Below are 12,184 nucleotides of genomic sequence, written 5' to 3'. Positions count from 1 at the left end.
ACACTTTGAAGTGTTAATTAGAAGGGTTTTTTTTAATATTTACAAAAAGCATATACCTTTCTCTCATGTGATCAGAAGTAAGAGATTTGTTCAGCAACAAAGGATGACACTGGAAATTGCCTCATTGGTTACAAATAACTTGCTGCGCTTGATTTATTCCAAAAATGTACAGTTGCTTTCATGAAGGCTACATTTTGAAACTTGAAAAGCAAGTTTTGAACTGAATTCCAAAATGGTGAGGTGCTTATACAACAATGATCACATAAAAACAGTGTAAAGAGTCTGCACAGAATTTAAGTGTATTGATTAGAATAAATTTAGAACGCATCTAAATTTTATATCGGCCATGATAATTTCATAGACAAATGGCTTCTGGTTCTTGAAATGCATTGATCTGGTGCTTTTTAAGATAGCTTCTAAATTTCACTTCTTGCTTACTGTGCATTTAGTAATAGTCACAGAACTAAAACCTTAAAATGAAATTAAGGTTAAAAGAAATCTTTAACAGTACATTATATTCGAAACCACAGACTGAGGCATATGCGGATTCTTAATAAGAATCCCTTGTTAGTATTAATAGATAATGAAATCTATGCTAGTCCCTTCTTCAACTATCACTGGATTTTGTGGAGGGCATTGTGGCAAAGTGTGTTGCATGGTTGTGGTTAGTCTACCCTGAGTTAGTCAAAAATAGTAAAAGCTTCTCACATCTTGATTATAATATGCCCTGTCATTATTATGTATAAAATATTATCTCGTTATTATATAGCATATATTATAAATATTATACTAGTATATATGTAAGGGTAACCTTGAAAAAGAGTTTGCAAATTGAGTCTGGGACATAATACAGAACCGAGGCTGTTGGCAAGTATATGATCTTCATATTGAGAGATCTGCCTAGCCATCAGTTACAAGTTGTCAACCTTAGACCTTTAAAGCCCTAATTAGCTTAATATCTAAGGCAGCGGTAGTCAACCTGGTCCCTACCGCCCACTAGTGGGCGTTCCAGCTTTCATGGTGGGAGGTAGGGGTTTTGTCTGATACTGAAGTACTTTCCTTTTTTTTAATTTGATTTTTTTAAAAAATTTCATAGCATTATTTAAAAACATTTTCATTAGGTTTTCATAAAATTCCCTGTGACAATTTAAATTTCTGAAAATATACTATTTGTATCGCCCGCGCATAAGTTTAGTTCACGTTATATGTAAGTGAAACTAAATGGTGCTATAGTGCGACCGCAAACAGAAGAGCCTCGTCCCAGAATAGCTTGCGCATCTCCCCCTGAACCGTTGGGCGGTTAGAAAATTTTACTACTAACAGAGATACAAAAGTGGTGGTAGGGGTTGACTACCTCTGATCTAAGGTATCTTCTCTTCCACTATGCACCCTGCCTTTTACTTAGATCAACAGGAAGGCCTTTCTGCAGATGCCCCATTGCAGGAAAGTCAACTGTCGGTTATATGGGAAGAACCTTTTCTTACATTGGTTCGGAGTAGAACATGATCCCCAAGGAGTCACTTTGGCTCTTCCTTTTCAGTATTTAGGAAGATGATAAATCACACTTCTTTCGCCAAATTTGTAAGTGGTAATTAAATGATTTGATTGCTTGTTTTTAACTTGGGTTTTGATTTTAACGTTGTTAATTTTACTTTATTGTGTGCTTTGTTTTAAAATATATTCAGTCTTGAATGTTGGAATAAAGGAGAAAGTGAGATATAAGTTCAATAATAAATAAAGTTCTGCATCTTTTACTTAATGCAGCAAGGAAACCATTAGTTTGTTCCCCGAGTGAAGCAAAAAATAGTATCACTGAATGTAAAATGTACTGTATGCCATCTACTGAGAAACTTACTCAACAGAAATCTGGGATTAGGGTCCAATTGGGCCTCAGAAAGGCAATTCTGGGTTCTCAGATCTGTGCTAAATTTCTTTATGAATCAACTTCCATGGTTGCTCTGCGTCCCTTCCTTTTAATAACGTAATTGTTCAGGTAGTGAGAAAGAAACAAGTTCATTTTGGATAAGGAATGTCATTTTGCTACTAAATTGTTAGTATATTATGCTGTGGATTATGGCTGATTTCTATTAAACACAAGGGCAGATAATAAACTTCCTCGGCATGTTTTACTCTCAATACACAGCCAGGCAGTGAAAATGCAACTCAACGGATTAAGATTTAATTAACAAGAAAGTTTGCAAATGCTTGGCACGCTGCCTATCCATTTTACAAATTATTTATTCTTGCTGTGTTGAATTTAATTCCACAGCTTGCATTTTTTAAACAAAGTGTACACTTGTGCTGGTTGAGAAAATGCTTTTCAACTCCCTTCTGAGAAGTGAGATCTACTACTACATAACTTTCTTCCACTCCCATAAAAGAGACTGGGAAGCAATGTGCAACAATACACTATAACTCGACAGAAAAGCAAGTCTTGATCTGTGATTTGGTGAGCCTAGGACTTAATCTAGCCCTTGTAACTTGTGAAAGAATTGTCATCATTTTCAATACCAATCATTTTCCAAATGATTGCTCCACATTGGCTGTGTTCACACAACACACGTAGTTTGTTTAACCATTGAATACTAAATAAACTGCAAGTGGCTGAATTTATGCAGCACATTAAACCATAGATTCTGGTTTAACAGCTACATTTGGGCAGTTTATGCAATGCTTTAAGCCACAGTCAGGTAAAGCACAATTTGGATCAACAAATGCAAAGCCAATGTGTTTCCATCTTTCTTACATCAAGAGTTAGCATGTAGAGGTGATGCCAAGGAAAAAGGAAGAATGTAGCCCCTTCTTCTTAGAGGCTTCTAGAGTTGCTATAGGAAAATTCACCATTATCGCACAAAATATAGAGCAATCATATAAAACCTGTATTTTTTTTTGCAGGAAAATGACTGCAAACTGTGGGTTTAACAGAAATAAGCTGAAATCCATTGGATCTGGCAATTTTCAGTTGCAGTTTTATTAGATGGATTGCTGTCTATGTTTAGAAGCAATCTAATTCGACTTACAGCAAAGTTTTGGAGAGAAGTGTTTTTTGTTGGATCTTCAAGCCTGCCATCCACTTCTATCCTCTCTGGATTTTTATCTGCCTCTATTCAATTCAGCCGATCATCTTGGGCCATGGAAAAGTCTATAGGTTCCTTGTCCCATGCTCCCAAGAAAGGTGTCTTCCACCTTTAAGGTCCACTACTCACCTTTGAGCTGTCCAAACTAATAGGGGGAAATGATTGTGAGACATTGGCAGGATTGTCTTAGCAACATTTTGGCCACTTGAAATTCTAAGCTGATGAATGCTCCTGAGTTTAATATATGACATCTCTAAGACTTTATAAGTGAGACCATATACAATTGGAGATCTTTTACAAACTCTGAATAGCCATGTCATGAGAAGTTTCTCAAAAAAAAAGGATCCAGGGAAACTAAATCAATGTATTCCACTTATTCTTTCTATTCAACAGGAATATGTGCAGTGGGGTCAAAAAAAGTCAAGGTGGTAGGTACAACAAAGTAATTGAAACCCTTCCCTTTACATATATTTACAAATGGATTCATAACTGGCTGACCAACCCATTCAACTTGTAATCCTTAATAGAGCTACATCTACACAGAAGGAGACATGTAGTGGAGTATCCTGTGGTTGCGTCTTAGGCCCAATCCTCTTCTTCAACATCTTCATAAACTATTTAAATGAGAAGGTAGAAGGGAAACTCATCAAATTTGCAGACAACTTCAAGCTGGGGGGAACAGCCAATAATTTAGAAGGATCTTGACCCCCTTGAACTCTGGGCCCTATCCAATAAATTGCAATTTAGTGGTGAGAAGGGTCAGGTTTTATAAGTTGGCAAGAAAAATCAAATGCACAGGTATAGAATAGGTGATATTTTGCTCAATAGCAATAACTGTGAGAGGGATCTTGGACTTCTAGTGGACAACCACTTAAATATAAGCCAGTACTGTGTTGCAACTGCCTAAAATGCCAATACATCCTAGACTGCATCAACAGATGGATAGTATCAAAATCGCATGAAGTATTAATAGGACTTTATACTGTTTGGGTAATGCCACACTTGGAATATTGAGTCCAGTTTTGGTCACCAAAGTTCAAAAAGATTTTCTAGAGGCTCTAGAGAAAGTGCGAAGAAGAGCAACAAAGTCGATTAGGAGACTGGAAACATATGAAAAAAAGTTGCAGCTGATTATGAAAAGCTGGTTATGTTTAGTCTAGCAGGGAGAAGGACTAGGGGTGACATGATAGTCTTCCAGGATTTAAGGGCTGTCACAAAGAACCGGGGGGGGGGGTATCAAACTATTCTCCAAAGTAGCTGAGGACAGGACAAGAAATAACAGATGGAAACTTATTAAGGAGAGCCAACCTAGAAATAAGGAGAACTTTCCTGATAATGAGAACAATTTATCAATGGAACTGCTTGCCTCTAGAAATTCTGGGTGCTCCATCACTGGAGATTTTTGAGAAAAAATTGGACAACCATTTGTCTGAAATGATATACAATCTCCTGCTTGAGCAGAGGGTTGGACTAGAAGACTGTCAAGGTCCCTTCCAACTGTTATTCTGTTATTCCTAATGAATTGGAATGAAGGGTGAGGATTCAATTACATAGTTGTGATTACCATCTTAATTTCTTTTTTTAGTAGACAGACATTGCTGTAAGGCAAAGAAATGTAGAGGGAGAAAGAAACTTAAGTTACCAGTTCCTCTGCTTTTGAAAAAAAAGAAAGTTGTCCATTTATTTTTATAGGTAAGAAAGTGTTCCATAGTTACCTTTGCACAGCTGAGACTCCCACAGAATTGTGTGGACACACTTCGAACAAGATTTCAGCTTATGTTTCCAAACCTTCTTACATTTTCAGCTATTCCCAGTTTACAATCCAACAGACAATTCCTTTTTTTAATTAAATTGGAATTAGAAAAGTCAATCGAATTAGATCACTTTTAAAGTTCTTCAATATTAATCCATTTTATTGTGGCAATATTATGTTTCAATCACTTTTGAAACTTCAAACTTTTCTTAAAAGTTTCCCTACTTATATTAATTTAGTCATTATTATGGCTTGAGGTCAGAGCCAAAAAAATAACTTCAAAGGTAATTGATCATATTGATCATACATGAGTTGGAAGCCTAAATATATTTGCCAAACGGTAAGTCCCCTTAAATTCAAGAGCCTCAGCACCTATGCTTGAGATTAGTCATTCTCACTTGCACTCTCCTTCACTCATTCTCACACACCCATCAAAAATATTTCAGTGGCATTTTATTATAGGAAAAAAGGAGAGAAAATTGGACAACCATTTGTCTGAAATGATATACAATCTCCTGCTTGAGCAGAGGGTTGGACTAGAAGACTGTCAAGGTCCTTCCAACTGTTATTCTGTTATTCCTAATGAATTGGAATGAAGGGTGAGGATTCAATTACATAGTTGTGATTACCATCTTAATTTCTTTTTTTAGTAGACAGACATTGCTGTAAGGCAAAGAAATGTAGAGGGAGAAAGAAACTTAAGTTACCAGTTCCTCTGCTTTTGAAAAAAGAAAGTTGTCCATTTTATTTTTATAGGTAAGAAAGTGTTCCATAGTTACCTTTGCACAGCTGAGACTCCCACAGAATTGTGTGGACACACTTCGAACAAGATTTCAGCTTATGTTTCCAAACCTTCTTACATTTTCAGCTATTCCCAGTTTACAATCCAACAGACAATTCCTTTTTTTAATTAAATTGGAATTAGAAAAGTCAATCGAATTAGATCACTTTTAAAGTTCTTCAATATTAATCCATTTTATTGTGGCAATATTATGTTTCAATCACTTTTGAAACTTCAAACTTTTCTTAAAAGTTTCCCTACTTATATTAATTTAGTCATTATTATGGCTTGAGGTCAGAGCCAAAAAAATAACTTCAAAGGTAATTGATCATATTGATCATACATGAGTTGGAAGCCTAAATATATTTGCCAAACGGTAAGTCCCCTTAAATTCAAGAGCCTCAGCACCTATGCTTGAGATTAGTCATTCTCACTTGCACTCTCCTTCACTCATTCTCACACACCCATCAAAAATATTTCAGTGGCATTTTATTATAGGAAAAAAGGAGAGAAAATTGCAATTGACTAACTGCATATTGTCTCTTTTATTGTATTGTACCATTATTACTGTGTTGTTGTTGTTATTATTTAATCCTCAATTCGATTTACAGTCTGGGGCTGGTAAAAACAACAGCTCAAGTCCTACCCAAGAATGTATTTATTATTATTATTATATTGTCCCAATAACCTCCAAGGAATTCACATTTTCTCCAGCAACATTATATTAACTGGTTATAGAAGCAGAGCCGTCAGTTTCAAGCCAATGTTTACACAGTTATATTTGAAGTGAGAAAGTAAACAGTCCAGCTGTGCTACAGAACAGTTGGGTGGGATTAGGTTTCCATACCAACCAATTTTAGGAGCTTTTACTGTCTTAATTCAACCATGCATTGAACTTGTTCTTTGTGAGTAATAGTTTTCCTGGGCCAAATACTCCACAGGACAGAAAGAAAAATCCATCCTACAGAAACATCATCCTTAGGGAGGTACAGTAGGAGATTCCTACCAGCTCTTTTGCTTCATAGCTTTATTTAGCAACATAGAAAAAAGGGAGCTTTGGTTATTGTTTTTTTCCTCCAAATCCTGAATGATTTTTAGACCATTGGGATTTATTTCCATGAAGGGCAATTAGGACCGATTGATATATAGTACCAAACACTCCAATAATAATGGCCAGTCAGCATACAGAATGAAAAATATCTTGTCAGATTTCTGTAAATTAGCTTTTATAAAAACCAAAAAGTGTCCAGAGAGCTTGGTTTAAATAAAATTTCCACTGTCCTTTATCAGTCAGTTTTCTTATAGACAATCTACTGGCCAAGAGCTAGGAAGCCTCCTAGACCAGAAATTCAAGGTGTGTTCCTGTCTGATTGAAAATTAAAAAGTAGAATGTAAATTTCAAAATGCAGGGGAAGAGGAATAGATGCTCTTATTAGTAAACTTGATACAAATAATATCCCAGGTTTAAATTGCTGGATTTTGTCATTATGATTGAAAGCAGTAAAATAATATTTTACAGAGTTATGCGCAAATGCAATTGGTTCAAAAATAAATCCTACTGAATATAAATGGGCTTATTCTCACCAGGAGTGACCAGGAGTGGTGTTTCAGAAGACCAAAGGACAGGATCATTCACATCTGCAGAATATCAATCCTTAGGTTCACTACTAGAAACATCACCCTTTATGGGAAAAATTGTTCTACCTTTGAAAGAGATTTCCAAACTCTTGCAGTAAGAACACTGTAACTATAATATAATGTGTATTTGAACCGCAGAATTGGTTACCTATTACTGACAGAATCGCCTATTTTAGAGTGACCAGTTTAATTGAAGCTGCCAGGATTACCAAAAAATCATCTGAAATCAGTTCTTCATTTGACGTAAATTGGAATTGCCCTTAGAAGCTAAAATACTGCAAATAAATGAAACAGCAGAAGTTATTACTATGGCAGGTTTTAATACAAAATAATATTTATTTCTAGTTTTCTATGAAATGAAAACAGAAGGGAAAAACAAACTCAAAAAACTGTTTGAAATGGCAAGAAATTTGTTACGCTGAAACCAGACAGCATTTTTGTTCGGATCATTCATTAAATCCGGGTCAACAACAGCCTTTGGATGGAGTCCAAAGGAAAGGACAATTACAAATATATTTACTTTTTAACCTTATTTACACATTATATTTCCCCTGGGAATAGACAAAACGAAGAGTTAATTTTTTTTACAGTATGTTTAAACTCTATGACGATGTGTTTGCAAAATGAAAACTGACTAACCGTTTCATTTACCATTAATAATACCTTCGCCTACAAATTACATTAATAATTTAAATTCCCATGTTTAACATTATGCTATACACTGGCAGGTATAGAGATACAGATAGAATGTATGGATGCCGCCCGGGGGGGGGGGAATATCCATGTTATACAGCTATATGCAAAATATAATAATGAGGGACAACTTTAAACAGTAAAAAGGCATTTACTCGTTTTGCTTAATCAACACACTTAGAGGTTCGCCAAGTTCCACACATTTGACCACTTGTGGTTGCAACACATGAGAGTGAAATGAAACCCGGATCACCTAAAAGTCAGGCGAAACCAAGGCTTGGGGAGGGACAAGGTGACTTCCCATTGTTACTCACAGAAACCGACAGAAGAATTCGGCAACAGTCCTGCCCATAGACACGTTGCACATCTCGGCCCATAACATTTTTGCAAAATTCTGCCTCGCCTTAAATCACTGGCAATATGTCCCCTTCAGTCGGCTGCCGACGAGACTGCGAATCTCCTCTTCCTCCTCCTCCTCCTCCTCCTCCTCGCTTGCTCCGCGAAAAGTGCTGTAGCCCCACCACAACCACCACCTCGGCTCCAACTTGGACTACTCCGCTGCTTCACTTTCCGGGGAACTTATTTCTAACTGGCGCGTTTCGTGTCTGAGGATAAGCGGCGTTTAAGACCCGCTGCGATACCGGCGGGGAATCGAGCCCTCGGTTAGACCAGGTCGCTCCCCCGCCGCCTTCCGAGAATTCGCTGCCTCAGTTGCCCTTTGCGCACCTCTCGGATGTACGCCTGGGCACAAGTTTATATCGTATATATTTCTATCTCTCTATGCATATATGTACATAGAAAATCCAGCCACCGGCTTTGCGGCCTACTGTTTGTCTGGGGCGCTATTCACCAAGGGCCCGTAAAGGCCGTTTGGGTATGCCTGTTCCTTGTGCACGCCGGCTGCAGCGGCAGCAGCCGCGGCCGCCGCCGCCGCCGCGGCTGATCTGTCTCGCATGAGGTCGCTGAAGGCGTACTCCATAGGCGGCCGGAAGCCCAGCGTGGGCATTAGCCCCGCCGTGGAGTAAGGGGTCATGAAGGCCAGGCCGCGACTGTGCGCCGCTGCGGCCGAGTAAGCCAGGCGCAGCGGGCTCAAACTCAAGTGCGTGCCTAAGGGATAAGCGCCGGCCTCAGCCGCCGCTCCGAAATGGGTAGCGTTGGGTTGCAGAGGCGAGAAGGCGGAGCGGCTGCCCAGCGCGCCGATGGCCGGGGTCATGGCGCCGGCCAAAAGAGGGCGGTGATGCGAGGTTCCGCCAGCCGGCGAAGGCTGCAGGCCACCCAAGGTCCCCGGCGCGTCTCCTGCAGCCCGCGCCCAGCTCTCGTCGCCCGCCTTGTCCGGCCCTACCGAGCTGAGTCCAGAGGTGGCGGAAAGTGTTTGGCCTGGGCTGCCGCCTGCTGCCCGGTGATGGTGGTGGTGGTTGTTAAGGATCTGCTCGATAGCCTGCACCACGTCGCCGCCGCAGCCGGCCAGGACCAGCTCCAGCACGCTGCGTTTGTGCGCGGGAAACACGCGCGTCAGGATGTCCAACGGCGTCCGCTGCTGTCGGCTGCTCCCTGCCACGGCGGCCGCTGCAGCAACGGCCAAACCAGGCGAGGGAGCGCCTGCTTCGTCCCGTTCTATTTCAGAGCAACCCGAGTCGGAGCCCAGTGGACTGACGGAGCCGGTACTCTCCTCCTCGGCTCCGCCGCCCCCGCTGCCGTCTTTGGCGCCTTTGGAGACTGGCGAGCTGACGGAGGACTCGCCGTCGCCGTTCTCCGAGCCCGAACCACAGCCGTGACGAGTCGGCTCCGGGGATGAGGTGCCTGGCGCGCCGTCCGTCCCATCCGGCGATAAAGGCTTGTTCTGTTGAGGGGTCACGGAGCGGCTGGTGAGAAGCGACTTGGGGAACAAGTCAAATTTCTGCAACTTGACTTCTGGCAAGAGAGACAGAAAGAACGAGCTGGACGAGGCTCTCCCTGCCAGCGTGTCCCGCCTCGGCCCCCCCCCCAAGTGCCGAATAGGGACCTATTAGGTACTTTACCTTGACAGAAATGGGAAAGCGAGTGCACTTAAGCTGGGATCTTTTCGGCAGTTTAGAGCAATCAAGGAGCGTAATTCAGCGGCTACTCGTCTTTCTGTCCCACATGGACTCCTCTACCCTAACCTGATTTCATCCACTCTTCTCTCCATCCCCACTTTCCGCTGTCTCTGGTGGCTTCAGGTTGCTCTCCCAATTTGCCCTCCATCCCATATCTCCTCTTTCTTCCCCTCCCCAGATGGCACCTGCCGGGGGACCGTCGCCTCACCTTGGCGACCTTCCTAAGGAGCTACTTTAGGATACGAAATCAAATCTCGCCACTGCAGCTAGCTAGGGCGTCTCCTGGCAGGGCTAAATTGTTGTGGTCGCTAGGAGGCGCTCTCTTCTCTCTTGTCGCCTCTCTGACTTGGGACGGCCAAGGAGACCCCCACCCACCCACCCACCCCTAAAGAACCTGCAAGAAAAAGGTTGCCTGATCTGGGCCCCTTAGATGGATGGGAACACAACTCCCATCATAACTTCTAGTAGCATCGCTGAAGAAAACTTGGAAGGCAGCCCCAGGTTGGGGTAGGCTCAATTCGATGCCAGCTGTGACAGGCCTCTATATTTTCAAGGGGCAGTTTACTATGTAGCAACACTAACTTACCTGGAAGTGAATCCAATGGCTTCAAACAATTACAGGGACACTAAGTGGACCCCAAACGGGTGTGGAAGACTTTATGAATACGGGGGGAAAGAGAAAGGGAGCAAAAGAGAGAAGACATAGCTAAGAAAAAGCAACGGTGTGAGCCCTTACTGCGTTTGACACGGCAAACACAAGTGGGACTACAATGTAGAAATGCCTGACCAATGTTTCATTGTTAAAGGCAGCGACTAGGATTCTTTTTTTAAAAAAAATAATAACTCCGTCAACGACCTGGGAACTCCTTATCTTACAGATCGTGAAGAAATCCTGAACGGCTGCAAACGCTCTGATTTGAGGTCTAGAAATCGTGCTAAAGAGCGAGCTATATTGATGGTTGCGTGGAAGGGGAATGAACGGAGAGAGCGCGGGAAAAAGTCCAGGTGGATTGAGAAGAAGCAAACGGTGGAATGTGGGGAAGTGGACAGAAGCATCCGGGCAGAAGGGCTCCTTTTTTGTGCTCAAGGCTGCCTAAAGAAAGATTGGGAAGCTCAGCCCTGGGCCCTTTCCTCCCCGGCGGCCAGTCCCATTTAAACTTCGTGTAGAACTCCTGAGGCCGTAGGGCTTTAAACAGGGCCCGGGAACCCAAAAGCTGGCTTTTTCCGAACTTGCACAGGACTCCCAGTCGCCTGTCACTTTTACTTAGGGGGAGGGTTCGAATCCCGGGGCGACGGGGGAAACGAGCGCCTTTTCGCTCGTCGCCGACGCCTCAGGGTTGGGGTGCGCGCTAGCTCCTCACCTGAACCCCCCGAGCCTCCATCGGCGCTGCACACGGAGCCGAAGACTTCATAGGCGGGCCGCGGCGGGATGATACCGTTGGCCGCGGCCAGGGCCAGCCCCTCGGCCGTGCCATAGAGCAGCTGCAGCTCGCGGGCCTCGTTCTCCTCCTGAGCCTGTTGCCGCCGCAGCGCCACCTGGGCGGCCATGACGCGTTGCCGCTCGGCGATCAGCGTGCACTTGGCGCACAGGCAGTCCTTCCAGCGGCAGTAGCGCTTGTGGCCCTTGAGCGCCGACACCACGCCGTGGTTGCGGCAGCGAGCGCACTTGGGGGTGCGCGGATACTTCTCGGCAGCTCGCAGGAGCAACGGCGGGCCTCGCAAAAGGCTCCCGGCTACGCTCACCGGCAGGCTGGCCGCCGCGGCCGCCGCCGCCGCCGCCGCCACCGAACTGGGGGGCACCGCAGAGGGCGCCGTGGGTACGCTGGTCATCTCAGACCTCAGTTCCATCTTGACCAAGAAGGGGTGCCGTGGCTTCCAGGGAAGGCGCAAAAGCGCAGGGCCCTCTCCCCACCGATGCTCCTTTAATACCTCAACAAGACTTCCGCGGGTTCAACGGGGCGACGGAAACGCCAAGCCCTTCCTGGAAGAACCCGCCGTTCCGCGACAGCCTAACGGGTTGCTCAGCTTGTCTAATAGCCTCAGTCCTTCCACGCCACTCTGAAGCCGGTAAAATTACAAAAATCGAGAACTTTTTTTCCTCCAAAAAGTCCGATGCGTCTCAGTCCTTCCTCCACAATCACCCCCCTCCCCACTCCCCACTCTAGAG

At 43.4% G+C, this 12,184-nt stretch overlaps 1 protein-coding gene across 1 annotated transcript; it reads right to left on the bottom strand.

The window, feature by feature from the left end:
- Positions 1-7,660: 7,660 nt before the first annotated feature.
- On the bottom strand, positions 7,661-11,907 carry DMRTA2 (DMRT like family A2). Its single transcript, XM_058177072.1, has 3 exons — positions 11,379-11,907; positions 9,900-9,944; positions 7,661-9,853 (listed from the first exon to the last, which is right to left on the bottom strand). Exons 1-3 carry the CDS (start codon positions 11,863-11,865, stop codon positions 8,766-8,768), a joined length of 1,620 nt encoding a protein of 539 aa, XP_058033055.1. The 5' UTR covers positions 11,866-11,907; the 3' UTR covers positions 7,661-8,765.
- Positions 11,908-12,184: the final 277 nt, after the last annotated feature.

Source organism: Ahaetulla prasina, chromosome 3, assembly GCF_028640845.1.
Source record: "Ahaetulla prasina isolate Xishuangbanna chromosome 3, ASM2864084v1, whole genome shotgun sequence".
Taxonomy (NCBI): Eukaryota; Metazoa; Chordata; class Lepidosauria; order Squamata; family Colubridae; genus Ahaetulla; species Ahaetulla prasina.
This window is presented reverse-complemented; position numbering and strand designations above follow the sequence as displayed.

Bases quoted from the DNA above. Each gene is read 5' to 3' on its own strand.
- DMRTA2 (XM_058177072.1), bottom strand. From the start codon at position 11,865: ATGGAACTGAGGTCTGAGATGACCAGCGTACCCACGGCGCCCTCTGCG. The intron at 9,945-11,378 runs GTGAGGAGCTAG...AGTACCTAATAG, and splicing joins TGGAGGCTCGGGGGGTTCAG to GTCCCTATTCGGCACTTGGG. The intron at 9,854-9,899 runs GCAGGGAGAGCC...CTCTCTTGCCAG, and splicing joins GGCCGAGGCGGGACACGCTG to AAGTCAAGTTGCAGAAATTT.